The sequence below is a fragment of the Triturus cristatus genome, chromosome 2_2 (assembly GCF_964204655.1).
Source record: "Triturus cristatus chromosome 2_2, aTriCri1.1, whole genome shotgun sequence".
NCBI lineage: Eukaryota > Metazoa > Chordata > Amphibia > Caudata > Salamandridae > Triturus > Triturus cristatus.
In genome coordinates, this window is record NC_140582.1 from 714,147,081 (window position 1) to 714,171,718 (window position 24,638).

Sequence of the window (24,638 nt, forward strand, 5' to 3'; positions counted from 1 at the left end):
ATTGATTAACAAGAAAATATGAGTTTGTGGTTTTTCATTAAAGGAAATAAGGATTCTGAGTCTTAAATGTGTTTTAGCTGGTTCTAAATCACCATCAACCAATCCAACTAATTGTCGTCGACCAAGTGGGTGGAGTGCCTTGATGTTTAGGATTAGGGATCTATAGGCGACGAATGCTAATGTATATTTGTAAATAACTTTTCTCTCCCTATAGGTTATAAGGTGTTCCCCCCACATGTCCAGCGCTTGAATTACTCATCCCTCCTGTGTGCAGACTCGTGAGAGAGAGACGTATGAGTGTTGGTGTTATGGGCCCCACCAATGAATGCGTGTGTAAATGAGTTAGTCTGCGATGCAGGGAGGACGGTTTGTGCTCACACTCTTTCACCGGCTTTTGCGCTGGATCACCTGCACCGCAGCTTCCTGGCGGTGAAGAAGGAACTCCGAGACAGAGAAGTGAAATACGCCATGCTGTTTCCGGCGAAATTGAGAGCGGAATCTGATGGCAAAACATGTTTTTTTATGTCACCGGAGGAGGCATGGGACTGGCTGGAGGGGGGGGGGAAGGGTGGGGGCCATAGGAGAGATCGTCCTAGCGGACCTGAACAGCAGAGGGGACTCGTGGAAAAATCGCCGGAGAATGTCTCAGCGAAGAGCAGTGAGAGGACAAAGGAGCTTGGATAGACTTTTGAGACTCGGGTGCCGACCAGCAGCTCTGCAGAAGCGCAAGTATTGTTGAGGGGGAGGAGGATTGAGTTATTAAGGTTCACACATATCTGTAACTGTTTGGAGCTTTGATTGATGTAGGCCTAGCTACTTTGCGCCTCCAGGTGGGAGAACTTCTCGGGACACCCAATAGCAACGGACAAAGGTTGAATTGCGACAGGCAAGATGTAACATGAAAATAGCGGGGAGAGGGATTGGCTAAGCTAGCGCTCTTTTAATATGATGGGGGGGGGAGGCACTCTGCCTAGTTGGGGTGTGGGTAGTTTTAAATACACGGGCAGGGACGCAGGGAGGGGGACGGAATGTTCATATGTTCATTGTTTTATTGATTTGAAATGTAGCGATTGCAGGTTGGTTTATGCCAATTTCCACACTGGTCTCAGAAGCGGGGACAACATGCAGAGAGAGGTTACTCATGCCCAACTGGTCTTAGGTGACAAATATCCATGGTCATTATTCTACTGTATTGTATATTTCACTATGTTGAGAGATGGGGGCTGATAAAAATCGTGTACTATCTGTTCTACCCTGGAACGTAAACGGGATGGGCGATAAAATAAAAAGGGGAATTGTTCAACAATATTTGAGGAAGCACTCTCCAGACCTGGAACTGCCTCAAGAAACTCACTTGGTTGGTCGCAAAAGTTCATCCCTTACTCGGTGGGGATACAAACTCCTGGTACATGCGGATTACACCACTGGTTCTAGGGGTACAGGGATCTTAGTGAAAAGAAGCACTCCCCTTAGCGCATCCAAGACGTGGGCGGACCCTGGGGGAAGATTTGCTGTACTAGAAGCCCAGTGGGAAGGAGAGCACTTAATGTCATCTCACTGTACCTGCCGCCAGCGTTGGGTAAGACGGCCTTGTTGGACCTCGGCAAGGTCTTGACCGACCTCCCGGATGGCACCTTAATCATGGGTGGGGATTATAACATGACAATGGACGACAGGACGGATAGGTTTCCACAGCAACCTGGAGCTAGACCAAATAAACTCATGGCGGAATTCAAAACGGCACTAGGGCTCACGGACTTGGGGCGTGAACTCCATCCGACCGACACACAATATACGTATTTCTCTGGGGTTCAGAGGAGCTTATCCCGTATCGACTATTTTCTAACATACACAGCCTCGTTAGGCGGTTTTAGGAACTTCCAGGTCCTACCCAGAGGTATCTCAGATCACTCCCCAGTCAGGATTGACTGTACGCACTGGGAACCACAGTCACGTACCACCATTGTCCTTAACCCATGGCTGCTGAAAATACCAGATATTACAGAAGAACTGTGTACACAAACAGGGAACTATTTTAAAGAAAATGTAGGGTCGGATGACTCTGCTCAAACCATTTGGAAAGCATACAAAGTGGTTTTAAAGGGACAAGCCCTGTCTTTAAAAACAGGGTATATTCAAAAGAGGCGACAGGTGTTAGTGCAGATCAAAGAAGACCTCCGCAAGCTAGAAGAGGATCAAGCACGTAACCCCTCAAGTGACACACATCACAGAGTGATTCTAAAACAAGACGAGTATAGACTTAAAGCTCAGGAGCATATGATGGCAAAACATCGCAATACCCAACGCAGGTTATACGAACTAGGTGACAGGGCTGGCAAGACCCTGGCGTCGCTAGAAAAGAGAGAACAAGGCACGAGATGGGTACCCAGACTGCAGATGCCGGAGGGAGGGATACTCACACACCTTGAAGACAGTGATGTGCCGACCCTTTCGGAGTTTGACAGAGACGCCCTAGATGGGGACCTAACAGATGAGGAGATTCGAAAGTCCATTGGTCAAATCCACTCTGGGAAGGCGATGGGGCCGAATGGCACCTCCATTGAATTTTTGAAAGTTATGACCTCCCAAGTAACCGCACACCTACGAGCCATGTTCGAGGAAAGCTATGAGAAAGGACAGTTGCCAAAGATCAGCGTCTGGCCACCATTGCGGTTATCCGTAAACCCGGGCAACCAGCAGAAAGATGTGGCTCGTACAGGCCCATTTCACTGATAAACGTTGAAGCCAAGATCCTAGCTAAGGCTCTTGCTATGCGGCTTAAGACAATGATTTCATCCCTAGTGCACCCTGATCAGTCGGGATTCATGCCCGGGAGAAATACGGCTCTTAACATACGCCATCTCCATAATGTACTGGCGCGCAGAGACTTTTTGGAGGAAGATGCTGTTATATTATCTTTGGATGCCTCTATTGCATTTGACTCTAAAGAATGGCCATACTTATTTGCATGCCTTACCAGAGCAGGACTGGGTCCCAAATTTGATCGGATGGGTGAAATTGTTATGCATCGACATTCAGGGACAAGTCAGAGTGAATAATTATACGTCTCGCGCATTCACACTGCGGAGGGGCACTAGACAGGGGTGCCCTCTGTCCCCACTGATATTCTCTCTCATGCTGGAACCCATGGCGGCGTGGATACGTCGGGACGCAATGATACGAGGCTTGCGATGGGCAGAGGATCAGGAAGGTCGAATATCTTTGTATGCCGACTACATACTACTGTATCTCGCCTCCGCCTATAAATCCATACATGCTGTTCTGAACATATTTACAAATTGCGGGAAATACTCTGGGCATGCGATCAATTGGGGCAAGTCGGTGTTATTTGTGCTTCATGGACAGATCCCCTGTCTTCCAGTAAACTGTCCAGTAGAAATAGCCAGAGACAGATTCTGATATTTGGGAGTATTTGTTACACAGGACCCCGCCCTTTTTTACACTCTTAACTTGGCGCCCCCGTTGGCTAGGCTGAGAACAGACGTAAAGCACTGGAGGTCGCTGCCTTTGTCCCTGGTGGGCCGAGCTGCCCTTTTTAAGATGTTGGTACTTCCGCGTTTCTTGTATATTCTTCAAAACTGCCCAAACCGCGTTCCTGACACCTACTTGGCAGCGGTGGAGGGAGAGATTCGTACGCTGCTATGGGATGGTAGAGCCCCCAGAGTGGCGCTGAAAAAGCTGACAAAAAGTTGGTATGACGAAGGTATAGCATTACCGGACCTCAAGCTTTACTATTGGGCCTCGCAATTAGTGACTGTGAATCATTGGATATACCACCCGCACACAGATCCGGCATATGCCCTAGATAGGTACCAGACAGATTGTTCGGGGTACTTGGGGGCCTTGTACTCATACAATAGGAAAAAGAGGTACATTGGACCCACCTTGCACACAATAGAGAACTGGCGCCAGACAAATTCCAGGCTGGTCTGGGCAAACACCATTACCAAGGTAATGCCACTATGGTACACCCCAAAACTGGGCATGCTGTGTTATCAACCGGGGTTCGATTAGTGGGACATGATTGGGAACTCAGTAGTGAAAGAGCTAGTAAAAAAGGGCTCGATTATTCAATTTGAGGAACTCCAAAGACACCACCAAATGGCCCAAGGGGAAATATTCCGATTCATGCAAATAAGGCATGCCTTGCAAGCGGCATTTCCAAACCTCTGAGACATTCCGGAGTCATCGCCGTTGGAGGATCGCTTGCTAGGTGGGCCACTATACGCCAAAGCCATATCTTTAACGTACAAAAAACTCTGTAACAACTTTCCAGATAGTTTTGGTAAGCTCAAGGACCAGTGGGAGAGAGACCTGGGTTCAATGGATGATGAAGACTGGCGATCGGCCCTCATGTCCCCGAGAGAAGCAGCCATTACACTCCAATTTAGACTAATACAACTTAGGATTCTACACAGGTCCTATATGACAGGGATAACCTTTGCCAAAATAGGCACAAGACCAGATGACCTATGTTTGAGGGGTTGCCGACAGCAAGCCACTTTCTATCATACTATCTGGGACTGCCCTGCGATTCGCCACCTCTGGAAGGAAGCCACTACACACATACAGACTGCACTGGGTAAGGAGGTGATATTGACACCAAAACTGGGACTACTGAATATTTGGGCCGCAACTGACCTTACTGAAATTGAACAACAGTTAGTGATGTTAGGATACACAATGGTAAAACAGGAACTGGCGAAGGGTTGGGGGGGTAGAGACACCACCTTCCACTTTACGGTGGGTGAAAGAATTTGACAGATGCATGATCGCGGAGAAAGAAGTTTTCATAACTCGAGGGTGCCCCAGAAAATGGGACAAAAAATGGTCCAAATGGAACGTTTATCGTGGGGACATTTGTATATCTCCAATGGTAGAATTGGAAATGCGTAGAGATGTGAATAGAGATGTACACATTTAACATAACTGTTCTGATGACCTCTGTACATTGTATTAATGACATCAGTGACCAATCGACTTATTAATCGGCAATGTTTGTATGATTGTCTTAGAGTTCAATAAAAACATTTTTTTTTAAACATTTATAAAAAAATAAAAACAACTTCCTTCACTATGATCATTTAATTTTACGAGAGGGAAACTGAGCATATCCATTTTTCACCATGTTGAAGACTCTCAGGTGACAGAGGATGCCAGAAGCTAAGGGCCCGGTGTAGAGTTTACAGGACCGGCTACTGCTTCACAAACATGACGGATATCCTGTTTTTCATAGGAAACAAGGCACTTGCATTACGGCTGATGGGATATCTGTTATGTTTGTGGAGGAGCAACCCATCTGCCAAACTCTAAATCAGGCCCTAAGACATCATATGGTTATTGGTCACTATATGAAAGGGTGGGCTTAGCTTTTATTACGCCACTGCATACATGCTAACACTCATTTTTTACGCTAAAAAGTAAAACTGTGCATTTATTTTACCTTTTTCCAGACTAAAACGTCATTCGACTCCGTCTCCCACTACACCCTAGCCACTAGACTCCAAGATGCTGGTATCTGAGAAAAGGCCCTCAACTTGATCCGCTCCTTCCTCACTGGCAGAACACAATGGGTTAGACTCCCACAGTACTCCTCAAAACCGACAGAGATCAGCTGCGGTGTACCCCAGGGCTCCTCCCTCAGCCCCACCCTCTTCAACGTCTACATGACCCCCCCCTTGCAGCCATCGTCAGGAACCAGGGGCTCAACATAGTCTCCTACGCCGACGACACCCAGCTGATCCTCTCCCTCACCAAAGAACCCACTGACGCCAGGAACAACTTCCACAAAGAAATGAAAGCTGTCGCCGCCTGGATGAAGTCCAACTGCCTGAAGCTCAACTCGGACGTAGTGAAGGCACCCAAACCCGCCTCACGCCCACCACGAAGGAACTGAAGCAAGGTTACCGGCGAGCAACTTAATTCCACCCTCACCCAAGACGACCACAGCTGGGCATCCGACACAAACAGTGCAGCCAGAGGACTCCACACTCTGATCGCCAACTGCACAGACGACCTCGCCCCGCCACGCAGCCTCACCAAACAGCGCCCCAGGAAAGCCGCCTGGTTCAACACCGACCTCCAAGAAGCCAGGTGCACCTGCAGACGCCTAGAGAAGAACTGGAGAAACACCAAGACAACCGAAAATTACTCCACCTACAAGGACGCCATGACGTACTACCACAACCAAATCAAAACCACCAAGAAGAATTATCCACAACAAAATTCTAGCCAACTCCTTCAACTCCAAGGAACTCTTCAGTGTCATTCAGGAATTCAGAAACCCATGCAGCAAAGCCACAGACATCACCCCATCCCAAGACCTCTGTGACAAATTTGGAACCTACTTCCACCTCAAGACCAAAAACCTCTATGACAACTTCACTGACCGTCCAACAGATGCCCCAGCCGGACCCCCAACCCCTAGAGACACCAGCCATCCAACCCATCTGCAACTGGACACCGATCACGACCGAAGACACCGCCTCGACTATGAAAGGCATCCACTTGGGGGCCCCCACTGACCCCTGCCCTCCTCACATCTACCACAGAGCAGCCGCCATTGCACCCAAACTACAGCACACCATCAACAACACCTTCAAAACAGGCACCTTCCCAGATGACTGGAAACGTGCAGAAGTCAGGCCCCTGCTCAAGAAGCCCGCAGCGGACCCCACCGACCTCAAGTACTACCGGTCCATCTTGTTCCTCCCCTTCACAGCCAAAGTTGCAGAGAAGACAGTCAACAGGTATTTGACACGATTCATTGAAGAGAACGCCATCCTCGACCCATCCCATTCAGGATTCTGAAGCAACCACAGCATAGACACCGCCCTACTTGCCGCCATAGACGACATCCGCACCCTCCTGGACCAAGGCCACTCCGCAGCCCTCATCCTACTCGACCTATAAGCAGCCTTCAACACCGTCTCCCACCGCACACTACTTACCAGACTACATAACGCCGGCGTACAAGGAACAGCCCTGGACTGGATCCGATCATTCCTCACCGGAAGAAGCCAAAGAATCAGACTGCCACTCTTCCTCTCCGATCCCACGAGAATTACCTGTGGAGTCCCACAGGGGTCGTCCCTGAGCCCGACCCTCTTCAACATCTACATGGCCCCCCTCGAGGCCATCTTCCGACAACACGCTCTCAACATCATATCCTACGCAGACGACACGCAGCTCATCCTCTCCCTCACCAAAGACCCCGCCAAAGCCAAACTCAACTTCCAGAAAGGAATGCAAGAAGTTGCAGTCTTGACGACCAACAGCTGCCTGAAGCTCAATGCCAAGAAGACAGAAGTCCCCATTCTCGGAACCACCCCCTAGGCATGGGACAATACCTAGTGGCCGACTGCCCTCGGAAGCCCACCTACCCCCTCAGACCACGCCAAAAACCTCAGCATCGTACTCGACTCATCACTGATCATGAACCGACAGGTCAACGCAATCACCTCCAGCTGCTTCAACACACTCTGCATCCTCTGCAAGACCTTCAAATGGATCCCCCCTGACTCAAGGAAGCCAGTCACCCATGCACTCATCACCAGCAGACTGGACTATGGAAACGCACTCTACGCCGGTATCAACAAGTCCATACTCCGCAAACTCCAGAAAATACAGAACACCGCTGCCAAACTCGTCCTGGACATCCCCCGGCACAAACACATCAGCCAACACCTACGAAGACTCCACTGGCTCCCCGTAGAGAAAAGAGTCACCTTCAAAATTCTCACTCGCGCCTACAAATGCCTACACAACAACGGACCAAAATACCTCAACAACAGAATCAACTTCCACATACCCAAAAGAAACCTCCGTTCTACCAACCTCGCACTGATCAAAACCCCGCGCATCCACAGAGCCAGAGCAGGCGGAAGATCCTTCTCTCACATTTCAGCCAAGACCTGGAACGAGCTACTGGCAGACATCAGACACGCCCCCTCCCTGAACACCTTCAGGAAGACCCTCAAGACCTGACTCTTTGGCTATGTAGATCAAATGACCCCCCGTGCCTTGAGACCCTCACGGGTGAGTAGCGCGCTTACAATCCTCTGATTGATTGATTAAGTCCACAGCCAGGATGTAGTTTCAGGTAGATTTATTTAGACCAGTTACATGTAGATAGGTGGTAGGGATACAGCCCCACCAGGAGCAGTCTGCCTGCTGCTCAGCCCATACTCCAACTGACACACTCAAGCATCCAGGCACCCAAACATTCCATTCAAGACTCTCACACCAACATTCCTTGCATCACATTCACACTGGCTGAGCAGCTAGGGAGTAAGTAACCAGATAAATACAACACAGGTTACTACATACCTCCCCTTCTTCTACAAAACAAAAATAGCAGCCACCAAGAAGAGGAAGGTTCAAACAAAGGGAACCCCAAGAAACAAAAAATGGAAAAGTAGAGAGAAAGCGAGAAGAAAGTGGACCCAAAGTGTGAAAAGATCATAGCATAGAAACCAAAGAAAATCAGGTGTGAACAAAGAAGAAAGTACAATGGAAGTATACAAGAGGAAGTACAATAGAAAGAGAAAATGAAATAACAGGTTAGGACCGAAGTGCAAGAGAAAAGAAAGAAAATACAGAGAAAATATACATGAGATGTACAAGCAATAAAAATAAACAATGTAGAGGAGATGCAAAGATAAATATACATAATATATATTAGAAATGGGTGACGGACACCCAAACTGACTTTCCCCAACATACAGGTGAATAAATGGACCAGAAACATGGAACATCTACACCAAACAAGAACAACAAAAGAAATGGTTAAGGGGAAAGAAATGCTGACTACTAACCATACAGCTAAAAAGGCCTAGGAGCAGACAACCAACCAGTGTGCAAAAATACACACATACAATGATACACATGGGACTCAACCCCATTAGAATCTCTAAATGAAGGTTAGAAAAGAGTAAAGAACAATAAAACACATGGGACTAAAAACCCATTAGAACCCCTATGTGGAGGTTAGTGTGAACATACAATTGAACACACGGGACTCGTACCCATTAGAACCCCTGTGTGGAGGTTAGCTATGTGCACAGAACACAGAAACACATGGGACATGAACCCATTAGAACCCCTTGTGTGAAGGTTAGATACGTGCACAGAACAATGTAACACATGGGACTCGTACCCATTTGAACCACGTAGATGGGACTAAAACCCACTACAAATTGCCTAGCTGGGACTAACACCTCCTACAATGTAACACATGGGACTCGTACCCATTGGAACCATGTAGATGGGACTAAAACCCACTACAAACTGCGTAGATGGGACTAAAATTCCCCTACAGAAACATGGGACTTGTACCCATTGGAACAGCATAAATGGGACTAACACCCACTACAAAAACATGGGACTTGTACCCATTAGAAACCTTATGTGGAGGTTAGTAGTGTTAGCTAAACAAAACATGGGACTTTAACCCAACTAACTGCCCCTAATGTAACATGCACTTTATGGGAACAACCCAAAAAGAGAGCTATGAGGACAGAGGACCTGAACAATCTAAAACACTGCTTCGAAAGAACAGTGCATGACCAAAAAAAACCAACCTCTTGCAAGAGTCAGAAAATAAGACATACTTCATGGACAAGTGAAAAGGAACATCAGCACCTTTCAAACTTTGCAGAGAAAAGAACATAATAATAACATGCGTGTCTCACCTAGACAACAACACACCAGACCCCAATATACATGTAATAGACACAACCGGTGTGCGTGTCACCGTAGATCAGTAGGAGAGATGACACGCTCTGTTTCTCCAAGGATGGTGTGTGTGTTGGTGTACATAGAAGGCACAATCTTCTTGGAAAAGTTATAGCAGTAGGTTATCCAAACATGAGAGGTAGCAGTGCGCTAGTATAAGTTTGAAAGGCGCTGGATGAACATGCTTCCCGGACTTGTGCCATGATGTTGCAAGCCGAATTGCCATCTGCGCTGCTTTAGAAAATAAATCATGGGTAGCGGATGTGCCGGCGTTCCTTAGGAAACATGGCAAACATTGAAGATTTCCACAGTATCCATGCCTACCACCACAAATAAAGATGGTGGCTCGTTGGCGACGCTGGCCCGGATGGCTCTAGGCGAGCCTGTGCAGCTGGGGCTCCCACAGCAGCGAAAGTTGATCACATCACCAAGACTTCACTGAAGAAAACTGCGGCACCACATGAGAACACAAACCAGTTCCATTCAAGACTCTCACACCAACATTCCATGCATCACATTCACACTGGCTGAGCAGCAAGGGAGTAAGTAGCCAGATAAATACAACACAGGTTACTACATCAGACGAGACAGAAGTCCTCATCCTGGGAGCTTTCCCCATCTGCTTGGAATGACTCCTGGTGGCCCTCTGCTCTAGGAAGTCCCCCTACCCCACGAAGCACGCATGCAACCGCAGCATCATACTGGACTCCACACTCACAATGGACCACAAGATAAATACCCTCTCCTCAGCCTGCTTCAAAACACTGCCTGCTTCAAAAGACCTTCAGATGGATCCTCACTGAATCCAGGAAGATAGTCACCTATGCCCTCTTCAGCAGCAGACTCAAATACGGCAATGCATTCTATGCTGGCGTAACCCAGAAATCCTCTGAAGACTCCAGAATGTCCAGAAGGCCACAGCAAGACTAATCATCAACATCCCCCATCGCAGCCACATCACTCAACACCTCTGTGACCTCCACTGGCTCCCAGTCAACAGAAGAATAACCTTCAGACTCCTCACCCACTCATACAAGGCCCTTCACAACGACAGACCTGAATCACCGCCTCTCATTCCACATACCGAACAGACACCTCTGCTCCGCCTAGCTTTCCCTAGCTACCCTCCCATGAATCTGCAAGACCAAAACCGGTGGAATGTCTTTCTCCTACCTCGTCTCCAAGACATGGAACACCCTGCCCATCCACCTCAGGAAAACACCCTCGCTGATGCAATTCAGGAAGGACTTCAAGACCTGGCTCTTCGGATGAACTCAGCGCCTTGAGACCCTCACAGGTGAGTAGCCAAACTTTACAAACCCTGATTGATTCCTTCCAATTCAATTTAATGATGATATCAAACGCCCCCTATTTTAACCCTCAAATGTATTTACAATATGTTGACAAACAAATACATTTCAATAGCTTCCCGAACTGACTGATAGCTAGTTATTTCTCTCTGCAATATTTGATACCCTAAAATCGCACGCGCTTTAGCGTAAATAAAATTAAAATACATTCAAATAATCACTCGAAAAACGATTCAGATTACCCTTTGGTCAGTTTAAGTTGAATTATGGTGAAACTAAAGCCACATATTTAACCGAGCACCAGATCTGACGTACATTTCCTTTTTTATGACTGAGCGAAAACACAACCCACATAGAAGAACAGGACCGAGCGACGATGGATTTTAAAGAACATATAACAAAAGGGCAATATAATGCCCTGAAGAAGTAAACATTCTCGTAAGACACCCTGTGTACAGTAGACGGTGGTGGCGTGATTTATTGCAGTGAGGCGCAAGTCCACTGGGCCTTGCTGAGGAGCTCACACTGACGCCTGAGGAGAGGCGGGCCGTTCCGTGCCCTGAGGAGGAGGGCCTGCGCTGTCACTCCCCGTCCCTCCTGGACCCTCCTTCTCCAGCACTCATAGCGGGGCCTGCCTGGGTAGGGGCGGTCGCCTGTAAGACAGCTGAGCTGAGCCGTACACAGACTGCGCTGTGGACCGATCCCTACCCGCACCTCCGGCAGGCTCCAGCCGCTCTCTGACCAGACTGCGCTCCCTGCATCCCTCCCTGGGGGGCCCCCGGGGCGGGAGATGTGTTGCTCTCCTAGGGCCGAAGGAGCAGCATGTACCCTACTGGCGACAGCAGCAGGGACACGAGCGACCCGTCGCCGCAGCAGCCTCGCTCCCCATCCCCGGCACCGTTGGCCAAGTCTGAACGCAGCCCGGTTGCAGCTCGCGCGGTGCCCTGCTCCTCCCGCCTCATCCTGTGCGCCGGGGCGGCCCTTCTCTGCCTGTCCCTGCTGCCCCTGGGAGGCGGTCCGGCCGCCTGTGAGCTGAGCTTGGCGCTGCCGTTGCTCCGGCTTAGCCTGTACCTGGCCTGCGCTGTGGTCGCCTTCCTGCTCGGGAGCCTGTGGACGCTGCTAAGCCGGGGACGCCCCATCCGGACACCGGACTTGAAGTCTGCCAAGAAGGAGACCATGCCCGGGATAGCGCTCGCCTCTATGCGGTGCGCAAAGGTAAGGAGATATCGGCGCTCCTGCTGTCACACCCCCGTCTGACCAAAACACGGGATTGTGTTGTGTGCATCAGGAGGTTATGCAGATTGTAGCCCTTTGGCATTCTGGGGTGCGGGGGGAGTACATGGAGGACCACATGGATGGGAAATCCCTTTCTACTGTCTTTCATAATATCCATTCTAAGAGTCCTTAAAGGTAAACGTGAAGATATTCCTTCTTTTGGGCTCTAAAAAGCATCACAGAAAAATATAGTATTTATTCATGTTCACCAACGGCACAACATGTAAGAGGAACTCCCTTGCGTGACCCTTGTTTGGGGGCCCACATTAGTGCCGTCGAAGAGGGGAAGAAAGCCCTTCATGCTAAGCACATTTTGATCACGCCCGGAATGATGGAATCCTTCAGTCTTTGCTTTAGTCCATAGGCACACCAAGGAAGAGGAAGCTCATGGGATAACCCTTGTATGGGTCTCCAAATATATGCACTAGAAGAGTTCTCTTAGTCTTTCCTTGATTGTGCCTCCAAAGACATGCCATCGAGCATGAAACCTTTAAGAAACACGCCATAGAAGAGGAAGTCTGTGTCATATTCCTAATATTTGGTTCCAATCATCAAGAGATGAGATACCTTATTTGCAATGTTAGCAGATTAAGAGCAATGTATGTAGGCATCGGGTAGGGTGTTAGGATTTTCCCTTCCCTTAGAGATAGTCTATTCAGACTGCCCAGATGAGGATTTTATATTCTAAGTGTGTCTGTTAGGTTGGTGTTGTGCCAAGTGTGTTTGTGGGAGGGTAGTGACCTATTATAGTGCACCATTTATCTTTTTCAGCATTTGCGTAGCTTCTTGTTGTTAAGTCACTACTGTTTTAAGTTGTGTTACATTGTGTTTTTTTTTAAGATGGCTAGCATATGTTTTTGAAACCTTTCTAAAAATTGTCATTATCTAGGAGTATATTATCTTTTAACTAATTTTCATACTTTTCCTGCCTGTACAGCTCTTTCCATAGTTGCTTCTCTGTTGTGTTCACATCTTGCAGTAAATAAAGACCTATTTCTCACCATAGTCCCAATTCTGAAGAAATATCAGCACTTACGCAGAGGGACATCTTAAGGATTTTGGGTGACCTGGGTCAAGCGTATTTTGGGGGCACTTGTTCAGCTTTGAATTTATGATCAACTTTCAGCTCTTACATGCCCTCTTTGCCAGGTGACTGACAGTGCATAGGCACACTCGCCAATTTCTAAAAGTGTTTACATCTAATATTCAGGGATAGTGACGTGTGTTTTCAGTATTGTAACACAGCAGCAGCTCACTAATATTACTGAAAATAATCTCTGATGCACCTTTCCATTTTTAGGTCTCGTCTGGTGTAAGACTGCGCAGACATGCGCAGTCTCGCTGGCGAGATTTAATGTTTTGGTTCGATTTCTCTAGTGGGCTTTAAGCCCCGCCCCTCCTTTCCATTGGCTGGCGTCACCGTTTATGCTAAACGGTGGCCAGCCATTGGAAAGGAGCGTCTCATGACGTACACTTTTCTCTTTTAGAGCCGTCCCAGTTAGACTGGCTGGCCCGACTTACTGCTGGCGTAAAAGGTTTTTTATCTTTATGAGGCCAAACACATGGCCCCATAAAGATAAGAAACCAGTCATGCGAGGCAGTCCCAACTGGGACGCTCTAAGAGAGAGTTGTTGGTGTTGCAGCGCGCACCTGCAGTGTCGGGGACCCGGGATCACTCCTCTCGGTCAGGCGCTGCAGCAATTGAACGCAGAGCAGCAGAAAAGGCTTTCCTGCCGGGTTCCGACGGCGTCTTGGCCTTCGCTTTCCCCGGCCTTCGCTTTCCCCGGCTTACCTCCGGTCTTGTCGCCACAGCTGACATGGCGGACACGGAGTCTGCGCTGTAGCCCACACCTTTGCTTTTTTTTTAACAGCATGACCATAAACACTCTTGAAAAGATGGTCTTTTATACCATTTGCGAGAACACCGTTTTGTCCCTTATACCCGGAGTGGTAACAGGCTCTTTTTCGGGTGATATTCACTCACCAGGAAGACCCACGCAATAAGCGTGAGTGCTGAAATAATTTTACACAGACACAGTATCCTGCCAGGATAGGCGCTAGAACATGACATATTCTCTGCAGCCGGGTACCGCGAGCCTGCTTCGAATTCAGCACTCAATGCCTCTTTGTTATCGCCCCCCCTGCGGAAGCTGAGTGGTATGGTTTGAAGCTGGGGACCCGATCCCAACCGGGTCGTTTTATGTGCAGGTAACTCGCACAGCTACGCAGCATGCGCCTTAACCGAGTGACTTACCTCCCTAGATTACTGGGGCCTGTGGCATGTTAAGATAAACTTCGCAGCCGACGTGAACCTCTTGAGCTATCTGACTAGAATTGAAACCTGTTGAGTTTGGGCACTCGGCTGTCTGCAGTAGGCGCCTTAAGCACCCTAATAGGCTCTTAAAATAAATCCAAGATGTATTAAACGTAGTGCCCTGAAGACCTGGAAAATTCAATAGTATGCCAAAATCAGGGCTAATCAGTGAATATTTCTGTCAGCCATTTCACCTCGTGGACTTCCGGCCTTGAGCCACACCGTGCAGCCAAATGCACGGAAAACAATAGGGAATTTAAAGGGGGAAGGGCTGGCTGGGGGTCGGGGCGGAGTGCAAGCATAGCTTTCATTGACTCTCACACAACTCATTTTTATGTTCTCGAAGAAGACCCAGCTCCCCTTCCAAGTGCCAAGAAACGTGTTGCCATGTTCCACCGTTGTGTTTTTCTTTGTTGTTGCAGCGAGCGCCAGGGTAGATACTGGAGAGGCGAACAGGCGCTGACTCACAAGAGCGTGGCAGGTCCTCCTGAAACACAAGACGGTCACAGCTCCAGGGATCTCCCACCTGGCTGTGAACGGCCCAGACAGCCCTGGGGGTTTCATTATATGGCTTTGCATCCCGACACTTGTCCCCTACATTTGTAACTGGAAATGCAAATCTGTAACTGGGAGAGCGCAGAGTGGTGTGAGGTACAAAGCCAGCCCTGACAGAATACCTCACATCAGAATTAGGCCAGCTTGAGTACATCGTCCCTCTTAGCAGTGTGGTCTCTCCTCAAAGCAGGGTGAGCTCCCTCAGGGAACTGTGAAGTCAGGGCTTTAAGTGGGGATGAAAAAACTGGAGGGTCTCTTAAAGGGGCGTGGCCAATGTAATTAAGGGCGTGGCTTAAAACACGTAAGCTAAAAATCTGTCGTTAGCACAGTGTCGCCCTAATTGTATTTTGCTGTTCCTGTCACTGCGTCCAGATATATGATACAGCAAGTCACATCATACCTACAAGTCAGGACTATTGGCATTGTCAATGGTTGCTAGTTGCATAATATAAACAAGCATTGAAAATGCAATAGACCTCGCCTTTTATTAAGTTAAAGCCATTTGCTTTGCTATATAATACCATTAGCAAAGCAAATGGCTTTAACTTAATAAAATGCGAGGCCTATTGCATTTTCAATGCTTGTTCATGTGTGAGGTCCTGTTTTGAGCTAAAAGAAACCTTTTATATGGATGCTGCATGAAACATAAACACAACAGTTCTCTGCAAAAGGTCCTAATAATCTCTCACACATCATCCACATTAAAAATAAATGTAACACACTTAGACACACAAATAATTGTTTCCCGGCTTATGTTCTTTTGGGCCGTCCGAACCCCTTGACTTACCCACTCAAGTCCCTCCGTGGCCGGCTGATGGCAATAGCGTTGGGGTCAGCTGTGCAAAACATACTAACACACTGGCGCACCCCACAACCTCCTACTTTCATAGGCTGGCTCCACTGGTTATGGCATGTTTTGGGGATGGAGAAGCTGACACTGACAATGACAGGGAGGGGTCCCTCGTTTCCGGAGCTTTGGCAACCCTTTTTGTCCCTTCTTTCCTCTGAGTTTAGGGAAATCACCTGCCCAAGGTATCTCCGCCTTCTGCGGCTCTCTGATCCCCAAGGGGGCGGGAAATGAGGTCCGAGTCCCAACTACGAGACTTACGCACTGATTATATTTAGTTCTTTAGTGGACAGGGGATGGGGTGGGGGGGAGGGAGGGGGTTATAGGTTTTCTTCACGGTTTATGTTTTATCTTGTTTTATTTTATTCCGTCCTCATTCGCCACGGCTATTCACCCTTGGCTGCATTGACCCAGTATATGGCTGTGCTCCAGCTTCTGTACCACGGAACGCATTGTATGTTGATAAAATTCAATAAAAGATTTAAACCATAAAAATAAATGTAAGGTAAACGGTATTCAAAACAATCCGTTTAAGAGTTATTCAGGGCATCAGGGCAAGACTCTGCAGAACAGAGCTGGTTCTAAGGGGGTCACCTGAAAGGCTGGGGATCTTGGGCCAGAGCCCACTTTTCCCATGCCTTAAAACATCTCTGGTTACGCAGTAACACTTTGAATGACTGTTACGGGGGAGGTGGTGTCATTGAAGGTGTAAACAGCTATTCTCAGGTGGTAGAGGTTAATAGAGTGATCTCCTGAGAAATGATGGTACTCTCTGCCTTACAGAGTAAAGAAGTGCAGGCAGACTGTGTCCCATTTAAAGCACTGCTGATGCAGATGATTGTGTGTGAATGGTGGTTCTTGATTCACCCTCTCCCTCCCACTTGAGAATTCAGTCTCCACTCTGGCCACTCTTACACTGTGAGAATACTCCATAATGCAATGTTGCACTGGTTTTGTTTTGTATTCGTATTGTTTTGAAAATCTGAATACAAAATGTAACCAAAAAAGCACTGTTGAGGCAAGTTGATGTCTGCATTTGAGCACCATGGAGATTAGAGCAGAGTCTTTGCCTGGCTAAGTGAGTGCGTGTGATATGCTTTTAGGGGTTTCGCCAATGTTTAGTTACGGAAAGGGAAATCTTCAACGTTTCTACATACTCCATGTGAGTTATGCCAAACTGGTCTATTTTGTAGCCGTTTACCTAACCTATAGGGAACTGGGCTTGGCCCATTCTAGAAGTCTTAAGTGGAGACATGATTGGAATTGTTTTTTTTGTTGATTAATTCCTGAGATAATTTCTGACGGATCCTTATTAGTCATGGCTTAACTCAATCTCTGCTTGTATTAAGGTAGATTTGTGCCTTGCTCACATTTTGTGACTCTCAATCCTGTGTTGTGTCTTTAACTTCTGGCTTGATTCAACTCACCATTGGTCACCTTGACTCAGCGTCTGGGGATGATTGGGTCAGTGGGGAATCTCATCTCCACTGGCTGTCACCTTGTTTGGGGATGAAAGTGGGCGAGGTTCTTTGTAAAGTGGACAGGAGTCGCTAAGAAAGGTGTCTCATTGGGAGACAAGGGCTATAAACCCTAGCATACGACTGGGTCACTGCAGACTAAGTTTGGTGTGAAAGGAGGATGTTCAAATACACCTCCAGTGGGACTGGCCAAAATAAACACAAAAACAGTGTGCTTATTCGTCTGCCATTGCTTTAGACAAATGTTTGCTATATCCTACAAAGTGGATGTGATTTACCTCTTTTTAACCCTCAAGTCTCCTCACTAATTGTCAGTGCTTCCCCAAACATAATGTGCCATCCCCCAGTAATCGGTAGGAGCTTATTTTCATACTTTACCCCTTGGCTTGCCATGTTACATCTTAAGATCAAATTTGACATGAAAAATGCAATGCACGTTATGCACCTATGACTTTATACTTTTATGGAACGAGGTGGGGACAGTAATTGTAGCGCTTTCAAATCTTATATATTATTTAATAACCATGTCGTACCCTTGTTATCTGACCGGAGGGTTGTTTTTGAGAAGTGGTTTGCTTAAATGGATGCTGCATCAATGCCAGAGTCAGATTTTGCTGTGCCTGTTGACAGTGGCAGGGTAGCCTGGTCGCTTAGGAACGGTCGGAGCAGCCGCACATGGTTTGTGAGCCAAGTTGCTAAAAAGAAACGCGTCATTTTTGTCGGAATGAAAATTTAAAAGTAAAAAAAAAAAACTATACTCGTTGCTGACTCTTTTCATTGACTGCCTGTTCTACAAATTTTGTTAACCGTGCATGCTTGGGGCTTTGGCTACTGGGTGTAGTTTGCGGGAGCTGAAGCATTATCATGGAGGCTTTTCAAGTCGGCGTCAGTGTATGTGTTCTGTAATGTGATTATTGTAATAGGCAGGTATTAACGTCCTAGCCGCAGCCTGCCGCCGGTTTTTATGAAACTCTTCCTTGTGTTACCGCATGCCATGACCTGGAATCTTTTTTTAGGAGAAGCATTTGACTTGCGTTGGCTGTGAACAGATCCAGCATGCTCATTAATTGAGAAAGTATTACATTTTCATGAAATTCGCCCAAATGTCTAATCAAGGGTGCAGTATGGTTGTTGATTGTTTTGTCACCTGTTCCGAATGTAATTCTCACCCTTTTACCAACAACACATGCAGTACTTTAGTTGACTGCAAAGGTAATGTGCTCTAGCTCTAAACTATAGAAGAATTGTGCCCGGAGTGGACATCATTTGAGGAATGATCTCAATCACAGAGTGTAATTGAGGGGTATGATACAGATGTATCCACTTTTTAGTACCTTACTGCTCAGACACTGCTCTACCCGGATAATTGATAAACGAAAAGTGGACACCACCATCCCTGCATTCATATCTAATCCATATTTCATGGCTAGCTGCCTGTAGTCTTAAACTAGCCTGAAGGTGTGGCCTTAGGGCAGGTAACAATGTGGGGTATTTAGACAGTGTTAGCCTTAAAAATATGTCTCAGAACTTTACCCTGAATCTTGGGGCTTTTGATTCAATCTTAGTATGTAGTGGTCAGAGGCATTTTTTTCGGTGCTATTCAAATTTCTAATACACCTAAAAATGGTGCATTTGTTCCTCAGTCTTTCACGGACAGGACACATTTTTATATCTCGTACAATTTCATAACCTGCAGACTTTATGGTGTTCCTTTTCATTTGGATGGGTTTATGTAAGACATCGGCTCGATCACTTCAGACTGTGCCCTACCTACCTACTTCTATAATATGGCTCCCTCTCTAACATTATAGGGGGAAGCACAACCAGTAGATTCAAGTGTTGAGGGAGACGAGTCCTAAACAGCGTTCACATCATTCAAACTGCAAATTTTGCATTGTTTGAGTGAATCCAGGCAAGGAACCATCAACTGACGTCGCTGTGCAGTAAATCAACAGATGCGTCCTTTGCAGATGTCTAGCGTTTGCCTAGTAGAAAGACTGCAACGGATTGAAATATAACCAGCGACATGCCCCATATTATTGATTGAAAAGCTAGTTAGTCGAGAAGTAATGGCTTGCAGTGAACAATTCTTGACCACAAAGCATGGCTAAGGTTTCAGTGCAAGTAATGTTATTCTCGGCGTTTCTGACATTGAACAGATGACTATGATTTCTAGTTGCAAAGTTTTGAATCGTTGTAGGTATTGACGTTATTAAAAATGGTCTGCCCCCCTAAGGGAGCTTGAATACACAGAGTGTATGTGTATATAATATATATTTTTTAAGCCTTTGTTGCTGTTCATTTGTAGAGTCCATGAGTATGCACCCGTAAGAACAGGATATACATTCAGCATAGGTTTCTAATGCAAAGTTTAGTATATTAATTATTTTCCTGGATGGCATTTTTGACAAAGGCAATGTTTTGCTAATTTGTGCACTATGTTAGAAGTCTCTCTGTACTAAGCAGTTATTTACATTTTTTCGAAATCTGCTTTTGCGCACTCATAAGATAACAATCAGAAGAATAAGGAAACCATATATACTACATTCATGAAGCTGTTCTGTTGATATTAACAAAAACTCTGATTAGTACTGACTTTCATATCTGGCACATAGGATCTTTTGTGAAAAATATGAATATCCTGGGGGATGGAGCAAGTACATCTTATCTTGAATGTACAATATGATGTAATGCTCCTGCATTTTAAGGACTGACTTTAGCCAAGTCAATGCCTTTTCGTTTTTAATAAAAAATATATATACTATAGTTACTTAAATAAAGGGCTTTCAGTCTACCCTCTTTATCCATACGTCTATTGTAGTGCTATTAACACTTTGCTTCGACCGACCACAGCATGCAGCGTGGGACACAGGTTCTCTTCAGCCATTGGCCGACCTGTCTATGGGTGACAACGTTCTGTTCTTCCACAATGTGCACATCCACACTATAAATAGCCCCCTTCAGGGCCAGGGACAACTGGTGTAGTGTGTGTTTGACTTTTTACATAAAAAATATAATTTGACTTTTAGCTAATGCTTGTTTTACTTAGGCCAGAGCCCTGCAGCTCCCTCATCACTGCTAGTGCGCTGCCCGAATGATACGGGTCGTCATACAAAACACACAAAAAGCACTGACAAAGTCAAAAGGTCAGCATTCCACACGATACCTGTTGCCTTTAACATTGCTTGTTGGGGTTGGACTGGGATACAAGGTCAGAAAGAGATATCCCTGTAGTGAGGCAGCAGCAATGTAGTTTGGTTTTTGCTACTGCAGATGATAAATACTGTTGGCTACGAAACACCTTGCTCAACCTGCGGTGGTTTTTTCGAATAGCAACTTACTCCTCTCATGAATGGCCGATAGCGGGCTGCCTCATCCTAGACCTTGAGAAAGCCTTTGACTCTCTAGAATGGGGATACATGTTCGCAACCCTTGAGAGATACAAGCTGGACCCTGCTTTTCTGCAGCTGACCCGTCTGCTTTACACCAACCCAGTAGTGAGGGTGAAGGTAGGATCCTATGTCTCAGGCGTGATTCAAGTGCGGCGTGGGACGAGACCGAGCTGCCCGCTGCCCCCCCCCCCTCCTTTTCGCGCTCACGATGGAGCCACTGGCTGAGGCGCTGCGGTCACAGCTGCAGGATGGCATACCACTGGGCGATGGCACACACAAAGTGTCACTGTACGCCGATGATCTGTTAATATATCTGCGTGACATCCATCAGGTGCCTGAGCGCTAGGCTTACATTCTGCGGGAGTTCGGGTCCATTTCCGGATTGAGAGTGAATGTAGCCAAATCTAAATTATACGCCTTTCAAGAGGGATGCCACGACCCAGCACTTACACTCAATGGCACGCGAGTGCAGTGGTGTGAGGACACCTTCTGCTACTTAGGTAGACGAGTGTACCGCCAACCGTTAGACCTCTTTGATAGTAATCTAGGACGGGCGCTGGCGGCAGTGAAATTTCAAATGCGGTTCTGGAGCACACTCCCGTTAGCAGTAGTGGGCAGAATAGCGTTGGATAAAATGCTGGCCCTCCCGAGATTTCTGTACTACTTCGCCAACCTACCTATCTATGTGCCTGCTTCCTTCTTTACGTCTCTGGAAAAAACAGCTAGAGATTTTATTTGGGGTCCCAACCGTCACAGGGTGGCAGTGAAAAAGCTGTACTTGCCAACTAAACAGGGAGGCCTGGCAATGCCATGCTTTGAGCACTACTATCTGGCGTCGCAGCTGCAATGGATCGCCCGATGGATGGCAGATCGCCAACGCGATGACACAGCAACCACACGCCCAGCTTACACACTATCCCTGATCTATTCCATCCTGGTGTGCGGACGCGACACCCGGAATCCCAATTACTAACCGTGGCCCAAAGATGCTGTTACAGAAGCCTCTACCTAACTCAGGACACGACACCCTACGCTCCTGCACTCCCACTTGACGGTACCCCTAGGAGGCAGGCTGTACTCACGAGCGCCGAAGTGCAACACTGGCATGCGGCGGGGATACAAACACTAGGGGACTTATACAACGAGGGCTTCCTCATCCCTTACACAATACTAGTAGAAAGTGACGGGCTCCCTGCGGGGCAGTTCCTCCTGCACAGATCGCTGGTTGCCGCACTTTCGTTGAGATGGGGAGACCTGGCCACTGAACCACGAACATACCTTACTGTGCAATATTTACATGTAATGGGACGGGGTAAACACCTAACAAAGTGGTTCGCAGCATCACTCCGCCAGCATGCAGTGTTTAGTTTAGACCCCCTCAGACGGAAGTGGGAACAGGACCTGGGCCGATCATTTTCAGATAAGGACTGAGAAAAAGTGCTGGCCAGTCCAGCCCAGGTTCCCAGAAACACTCGTTTTAGACAGATACAATACTACATTACACAACAAGCATACCTTACGCCAGCTAACATTAATAGATATTTTCACCGCACTGATGCAACCTGTCCCAGATGCGCCACCCCAGATGCAGACTTGGTGCACATGCTCTGGGGTTGCTCCAGCCTAGCTGTGTACTGGAGAGGGGTGGCAGGCACGCCTCACACCTGCACAGATAGAGAGATACCCTTTGACTGGCCTACGTACTTGCTGCACACGTTCCGTAGAACATGTTACACTAAAGTCACTTCTAGATTCCTCGACCTGGGCATAGTTGCGGCGAAGCGGCTGATCATGAAAAGGTGGAAAGCTCCCTATTTCCCCCCGCCGCGCGCGCTGGCTTGGAGGCGCTCTGTACTCGCATGGGCTAGGGCTGAAAGTGTAGCGATACGTCGAGAGGAAGTCACAGGCCTTAGGAAAACACCTATTTCCACGTACTGGGACGCAATCCTGTTAGCGCTTCAACTAGATGGAGATCAGCTAAATCAGCCCACACAATCACCTGAACCTTCGGTGTTGGCCTGCGCAGACGCCCATCACCTTTAGACTTGTCATAGGCACTAGGCCGCTACTCCCTCAGTGCACACCGACATTTTAACATGCACACCCACTGAAGGGGTGGGGGCCCACCAGATGGTACTCGCACACGTCAATGGCTGCAGACACACGACAGTACTTCGACTCAACTCCAAGTTCCATTCCCCACCCTCCAGTTGTTGTTGTTGATTGACTGGTATATCATGAATGTTACAGCAAAACCAACTCCAATAGATTACTGGTCACGTACATTACGCACAGAGGAGCAGGCTGACAGTCTGTGCACAGCACGGTCAAGCAAAGACAACAGTTTATTCCTGCCCAGTCACCATGACTAGCGCTCCACTACATGCGCAGCTATCTCCTTTGATAATGGAAATATTGTAGATGAGGTTGTCGCTGCATGTTGCAGCAGAATATATTGATTATTGGCGATAAGCATGTAAAACTAATAAAATCAATAAAATAACATTAACAAAAATTAAAAAAAAATACTATTGGCTACTTATCAGACAAACGAGTACTTCAGTGGGTTGGACCTATTGCTTACTTGGTACTGTGTAGGGTTCAGGCCCGGTTCCAGGAGGTTTTGTCTGGGTGGGCCAAGGGTGCAGTTTGGGTGGGCCAATGCGGGCCAAATTTTTTAACAATTCTGATGGTTGACAACATGCCCTGGAGTTACACATGGACATCAATTCACCAAAATGCCAGGGGTAGCGGAAATGACGTCACACATCCTTGACCTTAATGACATCACAAGTGACATCATATGTCCTTTGACCCTCAATCTTCCTAAGAAGTGATGTCACACGACCTTAACCCTTATAACATCACAATAATTGACATAGCTGAAGTTATAATAAATGTCATGATAAAACATGACTAATACAATAACAGAACGTTGAAAAATGTCTGTTTTAGATAAAACTTGTATGAGGGTGTTGATGTCATATGAAAGGAATCCTAAATCGTTTCTTAGTTTTACATGAAAAATGATGTGTTCCTCTGAAGAGGATAATTCCACATATATTCTTAGATAATGGTCGGACATTTATGATTCCCTTGTGGCTGCTTATGCAATGAGGCATGGGCTGTCACTATGGGAATATTATAATGTATGCCACCTCCTACAGTATTTTACTGTGTGCATCATACACAACTAAAACACATGAACACCTTCAGAATCCACACACAGAAACAGCCAGGTCTGGTGGACAAATGCGTCCACTATAGGGGCATGTGTTTGGCCTCATGGTCACAGGTTCAAGTCCCAGCGGGCCCACTCAGCCTTTTCTCCTTTTGAAGTTAATAAAATGAGTACCATTGAATTGGGTAACAATAAACCTCTGTTATTCAGTGCCAAGATACCCGTGGGTGAACATGAATTTTACCAAATACACATGTTATGTTAGATAATTGAGGAGCAAAAGAACGCTCACAGGTCTGGGCTCCGGTGCAACTGCACCTGCTGCATCATTGGCAGGTAACACCCAGCCCCCACTCCCTCATACACACCACCTAACTGCTGCTTGCCTCCAACATGAGGTACGGTTGCCATATTGCTGTTCTCTTCCGACATGAATATTTTAATGTCTCAGCCAGTGCATAAATAGAGAAAATCACCCTAAGTCAGCATTTTTCCCCCTCACAGTGCATACTTAAAACAGTATTTATAAA

The 24,638-nt window shown here is 47.0% G+C and overlaps 1 protein-coding gene across 1 annotated transcript in view; it reads left to right on the plus strand.

Annotated features, from left to right (window-relative positions):
• The first annotated feature begins 11,602 nt into the window (after positions 1 to 11,602).
• SNX25 (sorting nexin 25) overlaps positions 11,603 to 24,638 on the plus strand; it is an 880,463-nt gene continuing 867,427 nt past the window's right edge. Inside the window, exon 1 of the mRNA XM_085641936.1 lies at positions 11,603 to 12,281. Within this exon, the coding sequence (XP_085498062.1) occupies positions 11,889 to 12,281 (393 nt within the window). The 5' untranslated portion in view covers positions 11,603 to 11,888. The remainder of the gene's footprint in view (positions 12,282 to 24,638) is intronic.